This window comes from Pomacea canaliculata, linkage group LG2 (assembly GCF_003073045.1).
Source record: "Pomacea canaliculata isolate SZHN2017 linkage group LG2, ASM307304v1, whole genome shotgun sequence".
Classification (NCBI taxonomy): Eukaryota; Metazoa; Mollusca; class Gastropoda; order Architaenioglossa; family Ampullariidae; genus Pomacea; species Pomacea canaliculata.
In genome coordinates, this window is record NC_037591.1 from 891,353 (window position 1) to 908,255 (window position 16,903).

Here is a 16,903-nt window from a genome sequence, read left to right on the forward strand (position 1 = left end):
GCCAGTGTCACGTGGTCACTGTACTCTCGCGTGTCACGTGGCCTGTTGATGACATTTAATGTCGTGTACACCGCACGGTGGGAGCCGCCAGCTGCTGTTGACGCCCGACAGGCTGTGGATGATGGCGTGGAGGCAGAGTCTCTGGCATCGGGCGTGTCACACAGCAACAGTTCAGTAGTTTTGTCTGTATCTACATCTACACACTTCCTTTTGTAAGTAGAGAGTGTGTTGTGTAGCTACACATGTTTGTAAGTAAAGAGTGTGCTGTGTAGCTATACATGTTTGTAAGTATAGAGTGTGTTGTGTAGCTGTACATGTTTGTAAGTATAGAGTGTGTTGTGTAGCTGTACATGTTTGTAAGTATAAAGTGTGTTGTGTAGCTGTACATGTTTGTAAGTATAGAGTGTGTTGTGTAGCTATACACATGTTTGTAAGTATAGAGTGTGTTGTGTAGCTATACATGTTTGTAAGTATAGAGTGTGTTGTGTAGCTATACATGTTTGTAAGTATAGAGTGTGTTGTGTAGCTACACATGTTTGTAAGTATAGAGTGTGTTGTGTAGCTACACAGTTTTTTGTAAGTATAGAGTGTGCTGTGTAGCTACACATGTTTGTAAGTATAGAGTGTGTTGTGTAGCTACACATGTTTGTAAGTATAAAGTGTGTTGTGTAGTTATACACATGTTTGTAAATATAGTGTGTGTTGTGTAGCTACACATGTTTGTAAGTATAGAGTGTGTTGTGTAGCTACACATGTTTGTAAGTATAGAGTGTGTTGTGTAGCTACACAGTTGTTTGTAAGTATAGAGTGTGTTGTGTAGCTATACACATGTTTGTAAGTATAGTGTGTTGTGTAGCTACACAGTTGTTTGTAAGTATAGAGTGTGTTGTGTAGCTATACATGTTTGTAAGTATAGAGTGTGTTGTGTAGCTACACACGTTTGTAAGTATAGAGTGTGTTGTGTAGCTATACACATGTTTGTAAGTATAGTGTGTTGTGTAGCTACACAGTTGTTTGTAAGTATAGAGTGTGTTGTGTAGCTACACAGTTTTGTAAGTATAGAGTGTGTTGTGTAGCTACACAGTTGTTTGTAAGTATAGAGTGTGTTGTGTAGCTATACATGTTTGTAAGTATAGAGTGTGTTGTGTAGCTATACAGTTGTTTGTAAGTATAGAGTGTGTTGTGTAGCTATACAGTTGTTTTGTAAGTATAGAGTGTGTTGTGTAGCTATAACAGTTGTTTGTAAGTATAGAGTGTGTTGTGTAGCTATACAGTTGTTTGTAAGTATAGAGTGTGTTGTGTAGCTATACAGTTGTTTGTAAGTATAGAGTGTGTTGTGTAGCTATACAGTTGTTTGTAAGTATAGAGTGTGTTGTGTAGCTATACAGTTGTTTGTAAGTATAGAGTGTGTTGTGTAGCTATACAGTTGTTTGTAAGTATAGAGTGTGTTGTGTAGCTACACAGTTGTTTGTAAGTATAGAGTGTGTTGTGTAGCTATACAGTTGTTTGTAAGTATAGAGTGTGTTGTGTAGCTATACAGTTGTTTGTAAGTATAGAGTGTGTTGTGTAGCTATACAGTTGTTTGTAAGTATAGAGTGTGTTGTGTAGCTATACAGTTGTTTGTAAGTATAGAGTGTGTTGTGTAGCTATACACATGTTTGTAAGTATAGAGTGTGTTGTGTAGCTATACAGTTGTTTGTAAGTATAGAGTGTGTTGTGTAGCTATACAGTTGTTTGTAAGTATAGAGTGTGTTGTGTAGCTATACAGTTGTTTGTAAGTATAGAGTGTGTTGTGTAGCTATACACATGTTTGTAAGTATAGAGTGTGTTGGGTAGCTATACGTAGAGTGTGTTGTGTAGCTATACATGTTTGTAAGTATAGAGTGTGTTGTGTAGCTACACATGTTTGTAAGTATAGAGTGTGTTGTGTAGTTACACAGTTGTTTGTAAGTATAGAGTGTGTTGTGTAGCTACACACACATGTTTGTAAGTATAGAGTGTGTTGTGTAGCTACACAGTTGTTTGTAAGTATAGAGTGTGTTGTGTAGCTATACAGTTGTTTGTAAGTATAGAGTGTGTTGTGTAGCTACACAGTTGTTTGTAAGTATAGAGTGTGTTGTGTAGCTATACATGTTTGTAAGTATAGAGTGTGTTGTGTAGCTACACAGTTGTTTGTAAGTATAGAGTGTGTTGTGTAGTTATACACATGTTTGTAAGTATAGAGTGTGTTGTGTAGTTATACACATGTTTGTAAGTATAGAGTGTGTTGTGTAGCTAGAGTTGTTTGTAAGTATAGAGTGTGTTGTGTAGCTACACAGTTGTTTGTAAGTATAAAGTGTGTTGTGTAGTTATACACATGTTTGTAAGTATAGAGTGTGTTGTGTAGTTATACACATGTTTGTAAGTATAGAGTGTGTTGTGTAGTTACACATGTTTGTAAGTATAGAGTGTGTTGTGTAGTTACACATGTTTGTAAGTATAAAGTGTGTTGTGTAGTTATACACATGTTTGTAAGTATAGAGTGTGTTGTGTAGCTACACAGTTGTTTGTAAGTATAAAGTGTGTTGTGTAGCTGTACATGTTTGTAAGTATAGTGTGTGTTGTGTAGTTATACACATGTTTGTAAGTATAGAGTGTGTTGTGTAGCTGTACACATGTTTGTAAGTATAGAGTGTGTTGTGTAGCTACACACATATGTTTGTAAGTATAGAGTGTGTTGTGTAGCTATACAGTTTATTCTATAGCTACATAGAGAGAGGAAACTTTCAGTAAACCCCAGTATTTCATTCATGCTATACTGAAAGGTTGCTGCTCAATTCACGTTCACAGCTATGTTCACATGTTAGCTGAGCAGCTTAATGACATAAGTAACGACTGAATTATGTACCCATACAAGTGAGCGGCATCAGAACGAGGCTGTGAGGGTTGACTTTCAGTGGAGTAGAACTGTCTGTGACATGCAGGACCTGCTGGCACGGCGTAAACCTCAACCACCGGCCAACCAGCCTGCCTGTCTCGTCACTCTCACTTTTCTTTCTCTTCCGCCTTCTCTCTCTCTCCTGTCATGAGGATTGGTGCAGGGACGGTGGCTTTCACTCCATGAAGTCAGAACGTGCGAGAGTCGTGTTCACTGTGCGATTTGTAGGATACATCGCGTGCACCACGCGTGTTTACTGCAGGGTACAGTGGGTACATCACTGTGTTTACTGCAGGGTACAATGGGTACATCATTGTGTTTACTGCAGGGTACAGTGGGTACAGCACTGTGTTTACTGCAGGGTACAGTGGGTACAGCACTGTGTTTACTGCAGGGTACAGTGGGTACATCATTGTGTTTACTGCAGGGTACAGTGGGTACATCGCTGTGTTTACTGCAGGGTACAGTGGGTACAGCACTGTGTTTACTGCAGGGTACAGTGGGTACATCGCTGTGTTTACTGCAGGGTACAGTGGGTACATCGCTGTGTTTACTGCAGGTACAGTGGGTACAGCACTGTGTTTACTGCAGGGTACAGTGGGTACATCGCTGTGTTTACTGCAGGGTACAGTGGGTACATCGCTGTGTTTACTGCAGGGTACAGTGGGTACATCACTGTGTTTACTGCAGGGTACAGTGGGTACAGCACTGTGTTTACTGCAGGGTACAGTGGGTACATCGCTGTGTTTACTGCAGGGTACAGTGGGTACATCGCTGTGTTTACTGCAGGGTACAGTGGGTACATCGCTGTGTTTACTGCAGGGTACAGTGGGTACATCACTGTGTTTACTGCAGGGTACAGTGGGTACATCACTGTGTTTACTGCAGGGTACAGTGGGTACATCACTGTGTTTACTATAGGATGTAACGTTTTGTGGAGGGTGCGTTTCATATGTATGCGAACGTGCATAGCATCTACATGTAGAAACACGCTGGCCGCACTCTTCCTCTGTTTTCATACAAAAAAGACCGACCAACGGTTAACACATTTAATGCTTTAAAAGGGAAAAGAAAAAAATGGTGATTTAAAAAAAATAGTAATTGTGATATGAAAGAAAGGATGAAATAGATCTATCGCCTACTCCGCTCTTCAGGTAATCTGATGTCACCAGTCACATGACTCAGTGTCACACACACACTGTCGGTACAGAAGTCCGCCGAACAGACGACCGTTGAGTTATGTCCATGTCTGGCATTGTCGTCACAGAACTGTTGACTGACGAATTATATCGGAGGCAACTTCGGTAGAGGATATGACGGTTGGGCACTACCCGTCGGTAGGTGTCGTGGTGCAGAGGAGGGTCTGTCCTCCTACACAGGTTCCCACTGCAAGACTTTGAAGTCTTCACTCCAATGTCTCCTCACTCATCACCCCGACCGTCACACGCAAGAGACCAATGTCCCGAGGTCTTCCCCTCAAACTGATTTTTCCTTCTCCGAATGTCAGCACCGGTGTGGTGTCCATAGCAACGTGTCCCTTGTGTTGTTTGTGTAGGACTGTAGCACATAAGTTGCAAGTGCGTTTGCGCGGCTTTAGTCGCTCTTTCGGGATGGACTCATATTCCCTCAAGACTGTCCGTCGTCCGAGGCCAATGGAGGATCACAGGGAAGCGAAGACTTGAACGCACAAATTACTTTCGTGTCCTCTCCCTCCGAAAGTCCCTAGCGGACACCCCTTCTTTCCGTCCCTCCAGGTCTGGGCCTTGACTCGACTGCAGCACCTCTCAGGGACCGACGCTCATTCACCAGACTCAGCCTCTACTGGTTTCATCAACAGCTGCTGGTGGTGAAGCTCTATACACTGTGTTACAGAGCGGGTCAACGCGCCTCTGACGTCAACTGTCGTCGACACAAACCTCAGGCAGGTCGCAGTGAAGAACTTGGACAGCCTTGACCCGACCTCAGACAACCTTACTTGTCAAAAGTTGCATGCGAAAGCCCGAGACGCTGATGTCCCTCCCCAGAAGTTTCTAGCGAAAACTGCTGAGCTTGCATCTAGATCGTTCTGTCAACATGCTTCCATTCGTCATACGTCACAACCCGCATTACATGACGTAGAAAAGAAATCCGCGCGAAAATTGCGTCAGCATTCGCGCGTCATTGAATCACAGACAGAACAAAGAAACGAAACACTCGCTTGAATCGCGAATCGTTACATAGGATACAATGGGTACATCGTTGTTTACTATAGGATACAATGGGTACATGATTGTGCTTACTATAGGATACAATGGGTACATCGTTGTGCTTACTATAGGATACAATGGGTACATGATTGTGCTTACTATAGGATACAATGGGTACATGGTTGTGTTTACTATAGGATACAATGGGTACATCGTTGTGCTTACTATAGGATACAATGGGTACATGGTTGTGTTTACTATAGGATACAATGGGTACATCGTTGTGTTTACTATAGGATACAATGGGTACATCGTTGTGTTTACTATAGGATACAATGGGTACATGATTGTGCTTACTATAGGATACAATGGGTACATCGTTGTGCTTACTATAGGATACAATGGGTACATGATTGTGCTTACTATAGGATACAATGGGTACATCGTTGTGCTTACTATAGGATACAATGGGTACATGGTTGTGTTTACTATAGGATACAATGGGTACATCATTGTGCTTACTATAGGATACAATGGGTACATCGTTGTGTTTACTATAGGATACAATGGGTACATGATTGTGCTTACTATAGGATACAATGGGTACATGATTGTGCTTACTATAGGATACAATGGGTACATCGTTGTTTACTATAGGATACAATGGGTACATCATTGTGTTTACTATAGGATACAATGGGTACATGATTGTGCTTACTATAGGATACAATGGGTACATCGTTGTTTACTATAGGATACAATGGGTACATCATTGTGTTTACTATAGGATACAATGGGTACATCGTTGTGCTTACTATAGGATACAATGGGTACATAATTGTGCTTACTATAGGATACAATGGGTACATCGTTGTGCTTACTATAGGATACAATGGGTACATCGTTGTGCTTACTATAGGATACAATGGGTACATGATTGTGTTTACTATAGGATACAATGGGTACATCGTTGTGTTTACTATAGGATACAATGGGTACATGATTTATGCAACGCAAGACTAACAGCGGCGAAAGCATTTGCCAAGCATGTTGTTAACTCAAGTACCCAGGGTACGTGGCTTCTGTCCGCACTCAGTGTTGCTGTAGCCTCAGGTTGTCCGCCTGTTGCAGTGGTGTTCACTGGCAGCTGTAGAGGCGTGGCTACAACACCGGAAGTTGCAGTGGTGTTCACTGGCAGCTGTAGAGGCGTGGCTACAACACCGGAAGTTGCAGTGGTGTTCCCTGGCAGCTGTAGAGGCGTGGCTACAACACCGGAAGTTGCAGTGGTGTTCACTGGCAGCTGTAGAGGCGTGGCTACAACACCGGAAGTGAGAGGATGCGTCTGTCGCCACGTGAACACGAGGGCTTGTTGGTGCAGCAGGCGGGTAGCGTTGCCCAGCGGCGCCTGGCGCGGGGTGTCAGGCTGAACTACCCGGAGTCTGTAGCCCTCATTGCCTCCGTGGTAAGTCTCTTACAATTATAGCTGATGCCTGTTAGTAATAATTGTCATAATTATAACTGAATTATAACTAATTGTAATAATTATAACTGAATGTTTACATAGCTTACTCACACTCCTACGGAACATGTTCAGCGCTTACAACAGGGATGAGACATGGACACCATGGACACCACAGGAGGGGAGGAAGAATAAACAACTACTGACGACGAGTAGAAGACAAGTATAAAAAGCACAAATAGGCGCCAAGTAACAAGAACTGAGAAAATCGTGATTTTGTAGATGAGGACAAGTAGGATAACATCCAGAGTAAGCAGACGATCATCAGACGACGAGCGGAGTTGTGTAGCTGGCATGTGAGGGAGGAGCAGTTGAGAGAAACAATCAGGGCAGGTGTCAGCAAAGACATGAACACAGCGGACAGTCTGTACTGGAGGCCACAAGGGGGGGGGGGGGACTGACGAGCGAAGGTTGATTTCGTCTTCTGGAGCATAGGAGAGCGTGTGTGTGTGTGATGTCGTTAGAGTGTCAACAGTTTACTGTCGTCGCATCCAGTAGTGTGTGTGTGTTTGTGTGTCTGTGTGTGTGTTTGTGTTTGTGTGTCTGTGTTTGTGTGTCTCTGTGTCTGTGTGTCTGTGTGTGTGTGTCTGTGTTCTGTGTGTCTGTGTTTGTGTGTCTGTGTGTGTGTGTCTGTGTTTGTGTATCTGTGTGTGTCTGTGTTTGTGTGTGTGTTGTGTGTTGTGTTTGTGTGTGTGTCTGTGTGTGTGTCTGTGTTGTGTGTGTGTTTGTGTGTCTGTGTGTGTGTGTGTCTGTGTGTGTGTTGTGTTCTGTGTGTGTGTCTGTGTGTGTGTTGTTGTGTCTGTGTGTGTGTGTGTCTGTGTTTGTGTGTTTGTGTGTTTGTGTGTGTGTGTCTGTGTTTGTGTGTGTTTGTGTGTCTGTGTGTTTGTGTGTCTGTGTGTGTGTGTATCTGTGTTTGTGTGTGTGTTTGTGCGTTTGTGTGTGTGTTGTGTGTTTGTGTGTTTGTGCGTTTGTGTGTGTGTCTGTGTTTGTGTGTTTGTGTGTCTGTGTGTGTGTCTGTGTTTGTGTGTCTGTGTGTCTGTGTTTGTCTGTGTGTTTGTGTGTGTTTGACATTTGCTGTTGGCCATCAGTTGCAGGAGTTGGTCCGTGATGGCTGGTCAGTCAGTCAGCTGATGGAGAAAGGCAGGACCATGCTGGGTACGTTTCACACTGCCACAGACATGTTGGTCTTGCTGCTGCTTGATGTGTTCATGGTGTACACACACAGCACACAGGGTTGTGACATGATGGTGATGTTTACATGCTACACGTACACAACACACACAAGATGTGACACGAGGGTCATGTTTACATGGTGCACACAACACACAGACATTAAGGCGAGGTTTACATGGTAAACAACTAAATATCAAATGTCAGACTTTGATGTTCATGTTTAGCTCGCTGTAAATAACTTTGTGATTGAGATCGCGCTTTTCTCGAGGTCGGGTATTTTGTGATGACAGTGCTCTCCCCCTTAGTCCTCTGTCAGACACCCAGTCACCCGCGGGGTCAGAGGTGGGAGGGGGCCGACCACAGATTTCTGTCTGCTAGTGTGTTCTCCCGGCCTCCGACTGTCAGTACACGATGTCTATATAACACGTAGTCAGTACTGTGTACTCCATGAGTTTGGTGTAAATAAGCAGTAATTGCCTCTCAAACAAGCAGGCGACCTTCGCGCCATCTTTTCTGTCTCCGCCTGTGGATGACGCAACGCACCTCTTGTCGTTGTTGTAGGCATCAGGCAGGTGCTACCCGGTGTACCCGACATGGTGCAGGAGGTACAGATTGAGGCCACATTTGCAGACGGCACGAAGCTGGTCAGTGTGTCTACAGACAGTGACAGTGTGTGTCTACAGACTGACAGCCGACATCTGTATACAGTGACAGTGTGTGTCTACAGACTGACAGTCGACATCTGTATATAGTGACAGTGTGTGTCTACAGACTGACAGCCGACATCTGTATACAGTGACAGTGTGTGTCTACAGACTGACAGTCGACATCTGTATATAGTGACAGTGTGTGTCTACAGACTGACATCCGACATCTGTATACAGTGACAGTGTGTGTCTACAGACTGACAGTCGACATCTGTATATAGTGACAGTGTGTGTCTACAGACTGACAGTCGACATCTGTATACAGTGACAGTGTGTGTCTACAGACTGACAGCCGACATCTGGAGTGACAGTGTGTGTCTACAGACTGACAGTCGACATCTGTATACAGTGACAGTGTGTGTCTACAGACTGACAGCCGACATCTGGAGTGACAGTGTGTGTCTACAGACTGACAGCTGACATCTGGAGTGACAGTGTGTGTCTACAGACTGACAGCCGACATCTGGAGTGACAGTGTGTGTCTACAGACTGACAGCTGACATCTGGAGTGACAGTGTGTGTCTACAGACTGACAGCTGACATCTGGAGTGACAGTGTGTGTCTACAGACTGACAGCCGACATCTGTATACAGTGACAGTGTGTCTACAGACTGACAGCTGACATCTGGAGTGACAGTGTGTGTCTACAGACTGACAGCCGACATCTGTATACAGTGACAGTGTGTGTCTACAGACTGACAGTCGACATCTGTATATAGTGACAGTGTGTGTGTGTCTACAGACTGACAGCCGACATCTGTATACAGTGACAGTGTGTGTCTACAGACTGACAGCGACATCTGGAGTGACAGTGTGTGTCTACAGACTGACAGCTGACATCTGGAGTGACAGTGTGTGTCTACAGACTGACAGCTGACATCTGGAGTGACAGTGTGTGTCTACAGACTGACAGCCGACATCTGTATACAGTGACAGTGTGTCTACAGACTGACAGCTGACATCTGGAGTGACAGTGTGTGTCTACAGACTGACAGCCGACATCTGTATACAGTGACAGTGTGTGTCTACAGACTGACAGTCGACATCTGTAATAGTGACAGTGTGTGTGTCTACAGACTGACAGCCGACATCTGTATACAGTGACAGTGTGTGTCTACAGACTGACAGCTGACATCTGTGACAGTGTGTGTCTACAGACTGACAGCTGACATCTGTATACAGTGACAGTGTGTGTCTACAGACTGACAGCGACATCTGTAGTGACAGTGTGTCTACAGACTGACAGCTGACATCTTGGAGTGACAGTGTGTGTCTACAGACTGACAGCCGACATCTGTATACAGTGACAGTGTGTGTCTACAGACTGACAGTCGACATCTGTATATAGTGACAGTGTGTGTGTCTACAGACTGACAGCCGACATCTGTATATAGTGACAGTGTGTGTCTACAGACTGACAGCCGACATCTGTATATAGTGACAGTGTGTGTCTACAGACTGACAGCCGACATCTGTAGATAGTGACAGTGTGTGTCTACAGACTGACAGCCGACATCTGTATATAGTGACAGTGTGTGTCTACAGACTGACAGCGACGACATCTGTATATAGTGACAGTGTGTCTACAGACTGACAGCCGACATCTGTATATAGTGACAGTGTGTGTCTACAGACTGACAGCCGACATCTGTATATAGTGACAGTGTGTGTCTACAGACTGACAGTCGACATCTGTATATAGTGACAGTGTGTGTGTCTACAGACTGACAGCCGACATCTGTATATAGTGACAGTGTGTGTCTACAGACTGACAGTCGACATCTGTATATAGTGACAGTGTGTGTCTACAGACTGACAGTGGACATCTGGAGTGACAGTGTGTGTCTACAGACTGACAGTCGACATCTGTATATAGTGACAGTGTGTGTCTACAGACTGACAGCCGACATCTGTATATAGTGACAGTGTGTGTGTCTACAGACTGACAGTCGACATCTGGTGACAGTGTGTGTACAGACTTCTGTATATAGTGACAGTGTGTGTCTACAGACTGACAGCCGACATCTGTATATAGTGACAGTGTGTGTCTACAGACGACAGCCGACATCTGATATAGTGACAGTGTGTGTCTACAGACTGACAGCCGACATCTGTATATAGTGACAGTGTGACAGACTGACAGTCGACATGTCATGTGTGTGTCTACAGACTGACAGTGGACATCTGTATATAGTGACAGTGTGTGTCTACAGACTGACAGCCGACATCTGTATATAGTGACAGTGTGTGTCTACAGACTGACAGTGGACATCTGTATATAGTGACAGTGTGTGTCTACAGACTGACAGCCGACATCTGTATATAGTGACAGTGTGTCTAGAGAGTGACAGCCGACATCTGTATATAGTGACAGTGTGTCTACAGACTGACAGACTTTCATAACATGTGTCAGGATATGTCTACGCTGTCTACATCTCTAGTATCTACGAGTGTTGACACAAAGCTAAGCTGTTTATACGTGTTAATACTGTTCTCGAGGTAGAGCTCTGCTATTTGTGTGTTTGTCAGTTGGTTTATTCTGACATGCATAACGCTGTCACAGTCGCGCTGCCTACTGCTGTCGTTAGTTTATAAAGTAGGTAATGTTAGTGTGTTGGTAGCTGTCTATACACGTGTTAGTGCTTGAGATAGTCACAGGCCTTAGTGCACGTTAGTCTGTACGTGATACTACGTGTCTGTTTACGTGTCTGTAGGTGATTACTACGTCCCTGTATACGTGTCTGTAGGTGATTACTACGCTCTCTGTACGTGTCTGTAGGTGATTACTACGTCCCTCTGTACGTGTCTGTAGGTGATTACTACGTCTCTCTGTACGTGTCTGTAGGTGATTACTACGTCCCTCTGTACGTGTCTGTAGGCGATTACTACGCTCTCTGTACGTGTTAGCCCCGTATAAAGAAGCCAAATGAGACCTAAACTAACGCATGGTGCGGGTGGCACTACTCCTATTGTAGTGGTGTACATTTTCTAGTGGTGCAGGTGGCAGTACACGTTGTAGCAGTGCCCCTGACAGAACACGTGTTGTCATGATGCAGGTGACTGTACACAAGCCCATCGCCAGGCAAGATGGGGACCTTGATCTCGCCTTGTATGGCAGTTTCCTGCCGGTGCCCCCTTTGTCGACATTCACAGACCGACAGCAGGTGAGATGCCGGTAGTCCTGTAGTCCTGTAGTGTCGCCGTCACAACACCCGCTGGTCACCGCTGCAGTCACGAGGTCGTGGGTCAAACCCCTGTATGCGACATTTGCTGGCAGCTCTGTATCGGGGCTTTTGTCAGGGTTCTCCAGTCTGTCTCAGGTCTGTCTCCGGTCTGTCTTCAGTCTGTCTCCATGCTTATTGTCAGACATGTGTTCCACCTCACATTTGCAGATAACTGACGAGACAGCAGAGGTGGTGGAGGCTGCCCTGGATGTCCTGGCAGGGGAGGTAATCACTCAGCCCGGAAACATCGTTCTGAACGAGGGCCGACCTACTGCCCTCCTCAACGTCACCAACCTGTGTGACCGCCCTGTACAGGTAAGTCGACTGTCTTCACTCCCTACTGTCCCTCCGGCACGATCCTCCCTTTACACCTGGACACGTCATATATATTGTTGTGTATCTGGTGTAGACATGGCATATATGCAGTGTAGACATCATACACTATGTAGACATGGCATATATATTATAAGGTAGCTAGTGTAGACCTGTCATATACAGTGTAGACACGGAATATATATATATAGTGTAGACATACACAATGTAGACATAGTATATATATAGTGTAAACATCATACATTGTGTAGCCATGGTATTTATAGTGTCGACCTGTCATATATACTATTATATATATAGTGCAGACCTTACATGTAGTGTAGACATGTCAGACATACTATTATGTGTCTAGTGTAGAACATATAGACATACACTGTTACCTATGTCCAGTCTTGTCCTAGTGTCTTGACATGTCAAGGTAGAGGCCTAGTCTAGGTCTGTTGTATTCTGTGCTGACTGTAATGTCACACACTACACAGACATGACATACTGAGTGTCATACTCAAGACACAGGTGACGTCGTGTTACTTTGTGTCAGGTGGGCAGCCATTATCACTTCACCGAGTGTAACAGACATCTTCGCTTTGACCGGGTGGCTGCCATTGGCATGAGGCTGGTAGGTCAGCGTTACCTCTTACCTGTACAACCTCTGTAACCTTACATCGTTACTGTACAGCATTACTGTTGTTGTTGTTGTTGGCATGAGGCTGGTAGGTCAGCGTTACCTCTTACCTGTACAGCCCCTGTAACCTTACATCGTTACTGTACAGCTGTTGTTGTTGTGTTGTTGTTGTTGTTGTTGGCATGAGGCTGGTAGGTCAGCGTTACCTCTTACCTGTACAACCTCTGTAACCTTACATCGTTACTGTACAGCTGTTGTTGTTGTTGTTGTTGTTGTTGTTGGCATGAGGCTGGTAGGTCAGCGTTACCTCTTACCTGTACAACCTCTGTAACCTTACATCGTTACTGTACAGTTTGTTGTTGTTGTTGTTGGCATGAGGCTGGTAGGTCAGCGTTACCTCTTACCTGTACAACCTCTGTAACCTTACATCGTTACTGTACAGCTGTTGTTGTTGTTGTTGTTGTTGTTGTTGGCATGAGGCTGGTAGGTCAGCGTTACCTCTTACCTGTACAACCTCTGTAACCTTACATCGTTACTGTACAGTTGTTGTTGTTGTTGTTGGCATGAGGCTGGTAGGTCAGCGTTACCTCTTACCTGTACAACCCCTGTAACCTTATATCGTTACTGTACAGCATTACTGTTGTTGTTGTTGTTGTTACTCCACATCTCATGTACAACTGTTCTCACTAACATGCTACGAGACAATGGGGGGAGGGAGAGAGAGAGAGGGGGGAAGCGGAGGGGGAGAGAAGCAAGAACAAAAAGGAAGATAAAACAGAAATAACAAAGCTCGTCACCTAAGTCGAGTCTGATGATATTTTGTGGACAGAACATTCCAGCGGGAACAGCCGTGAGGTTCGAACCTGGCGAAAGCAAGCAGGTGAATCTGGTGCAGATTGGCGGCTGCAGGTGAGATGGGGGCGGGTGGGATGCACGTACACACCACCGTACACGATGTTTATAGTTTTAGGTTGTGTATCGAACTGCAGTATGGAGGTCAGTAAGGTTACAAGCGGCACTTGTGGGAAATGACACGTGACATGACAACATCGCCTCACTTCACACGTCATGGCATCGGCATGTCAGTTCCAAATAAATGTAGGAGCTTCAGCAGTTTCAGGTGTGACATTATTTCACGCACGAGCACAAACACACAAATACACACACAAACACGCACACACACACACACAAACACACAAAAACACAAACACACACAAACACACACAAAAACACACAAACACACAACACACACAAACAACACACACAAACACACAACAACACACACACACACACACAAACACACACACAACACACACATACAAAACACATACAACACACACAAACACACACAACACAAACACACACAAACACACACACACACAACACACACAACAAACACACACAACACACACACAACACACACACACACACACACACACACACACACAAACACACACACACACACACACACACACAAACACACACACACACACACTCACACCACTGTCCTGTGTGCAGGGTGGTACGTGGAGGCAACGGTCTGTGTCGGGGGGCGGTGACCACCGTGGACAAGGACAAGTTCCTCAAGCGAGTCTTGAAAGCCGGCTTCCAGCACCACGCACAGGTAGGTTGGCAGTGACGTCTCACCTGAGCGACTGAAATACTTGAGGACTCAGTCAGCAGACTCCACAGTTTGCCACGTAGACTGACTGACGGCTTTCTGCTGTGTGTCATCAATACACAATGTCTGGTCTGGTCTGGTCTTGTCTTGTCTTGTCTTGTCTTGTCTTGTCTTGTCATGTCATGTCATCTCATGTCATGTCTGGTCTTGTCTGGTCTGGTCTGGAACACTTATCTCGCCGTCATATCTGCTTGTATGCCTGCCGCGGTGAAGCCTTAACCCACAGACGGACAGACCCACAGACACACAGAGGCACAGACATACATACAGACAAACTGACGCACAGACATACATACAGACACACAGACGCACAGACCCAGCTGCAAGACACGAGTTAACTCCCCAGATTCCACCAACGTTGACTCACGGACTAAATGGAGACATTTCTGTCTATTTGCTGGGATGTGCGGATGGATGGTTGGCTAAGCATTGATTAAATGCTGACTAAACTATTTGTTGCATATTAGTCGGGTGTCCGGGTTAGTGATGTGCTACATGTTTGACCTCATAGGGTGACGTGCAGCCTGGGCCTCGAGAAGAGATGAACAGACAGCTGTACGCACACATGTACGGGCCCACCGCTGGTGACAAGGTGAGTGACGTAGTCAGCACAAGCTGGTGTCAAGGGTTACTCTTTGACAGCCGATAACTGGAGATGACCACCCTACATGTAACGCTCCTCACCCTAACGGTTTGTTATTTTGTCATAGCTGTGAGGATGTGTGTCCTGCCTGACGTGATTGTCAGGACATTGTTGATGTGTCACTGTGCACGTGACACTCATTTAGATCGACATTTGTTTTGGCAGGTGCGCCTGGGGGACACCAGTCTGGTGCTGGAGGTGGAGCGGGACATGGCGGTGTACGGCGATGAGTGCAAGTTTGGTGGGGGCAAGGTGGGGTACCACTGTCTTTCACACCTGCACACGTGACACTTTGTTGACGACTAAATGTTTCACGTGCTAACGGTCTGTTAAAATGCAGCTTGTGGTCTGTAGCAAGGAAACTTCAATAGGTAAGGCAGTAGCAGACTGCCAGCGTCCAGCGAACCGTGACATTGGTGTGACATCACACCTACCTGTATCACAGTATTTCCTCTACAGCTTTAACACCTGCTGGCTGTAGCCAGTGCCTTCCTGTCACCATGTTGTTTTGTATTTGTCATCAACGTCGTGATGTATTGACATGGACTGGTTGTCTTGAGTGGCAGCATTCTGAAACTTCTTGACACTAAATGTTGCTGTAGATATGTCACAGTGTGTCACAGGATATAGTGGGCATCAAAATGGTGGCCGCGTTGGCTCACCGGTAGTAACAGTCTACCTGTTTGATTGGCTCTAACAAAATGTTAAACAACTCAAGCTGCAATGGCGAGGTTCTGAAGCTACAGTTTCTACAAAATATTGAAATATATGCTACAGACCAAAATATAGATATTCTTGTAGACGTTGTATAATAATGAATAGTTTCGAAACTAATCTGTCACATGCTGCAGGACATGTGGATGACGGTGCACTTACTCACCTTATTTTCAGGTGCTCCGAGAGTCCATGGGCCAGGCTGCTGACCGACCGTCACGTGACGTGCTGGACACGGTCATTACAAATGCCCTTGTGGTCGATGCCATCGTAGGGATCGTTAAGGGAGACATCGGCATCAAGGTGAGTACGAGTGAGTCTGTCATCAGTCAGCACAATGGAGTTGTTGTCTACTGGCTGTCATCACAACAGAACTGTTGTGTACTGACTGTCATTAGTACGGCAGTAATAATGTATAATGACTGTCATTAGTACAGCAGTAATAATGTGTACTGACTGTCATTAGTGCAGCAGTAATAATGTGTACTGACTGTCATTAGTACAGCAGTAATAATGTATAATGACTGTCATTAGTACAGCAGTAATAATGTGTACTGACTGTCATTAGTACATCATTAATAATGTGTACTGACTGTCATTAGTACAGCAGTAATAATGTATAATGACTGTCATTAGTACAGCAGTAATAATGTGTACTGACTGTCATTAGTACATCATTAATAATGTGTACTGACTGTCATTAGTACAGCAGTAATAATGTATAATGACTGTCATTAGTACAGCAGTAATGTGTACTGACTGTCATTAGTACATCATTAATAATGTGTACTGACTGTCATTAGTACAGCAGTAATAATGTATAATGACTGTCATTAGTACAGCAGTAATAATGTGTACTGACTGTCATTAGTACAGCAGTAATAATGTATAATGACTGTCATTAGTACAGCAGTAATAATGTTCTGACTGTCATTAGTACAGCAGTAATAATGTGTACTGACTGTCATTAGTACAGCAGTAATAATGTATAATGACTGTCATTAGTACAGCAGTAATAATGTGTACTGACTGTCATTAGTACGGCAGTAATAATGTTTAATGACTGTCATTAGTACATCATTAATAATGTGTACTGACTGTCATTAGTACAGCAGTAATAATGTGTACTGACTGTCATTAGTACAGCAGTAATAATGTGTACTGACTGTCTAATTACAGCAGTA

At 44.6% G+C, this 16,903-nt stretch overlaps 1 protein-coding gene across 2 annotated transcripts in view; it reads left to right on the top strand.

The window, feature by feature from the left end:
• Positions 1-16,903, top strand: part of LOC112557159 (urease subunit alpha-like) — a 32,737-nt gene that overhangs the window by 426 nt on the left and 15,408 nt on the right. The window contains exons 1-12 of one of the 2 annotated variants that reach the window (XM_025226850.1): positions 61-212; positions 6,235-6,565; positions 7,711-7,777; positions 8,357-8,439; positions 11,559-11,666; positions 11,895-12,041; positions 12,598-12,675; positions 13,511-13,590; positions 14,200-14,305; positions 14,874-14,954; positions 15,171-15,257; positions 15,897-16,022. In XM_025226850.1, coding sequence (XP_025082635.1) covers positions 6,440-6,565; positions 7,711-7,777; positions 8,357-8,439; positions 11,559-11,666; positions 11,895-12,041; positions 12,598-12,675; positions 13,511-13,590; positions 14,200-14,305; positions 14,874-14,954; positions 15,171-15,257; positions 15,897-16,022 — 1,089 coding nt within the window. In that variant the 5' untranslated portion in view covers positions 61-212; positions 6,235-6,439. Of the gene's footprint in view, positions 1-60; positions 213-6,234; positions 6,566-7,710; positions 7,778-8,356; positions 8,440-11,558; positions 11,667-11,894; positions 12,042-12,597; positions 12,676-13,510; positions 13,591-14,199; positions 14,306-14,873; positions 14,955-15,170; positions 15,258-15,896; positions 16,023-16,903 lie in introns of those variants that run through there. The other variant, XM_025226851.1, reaches the window with a different exon arrangement.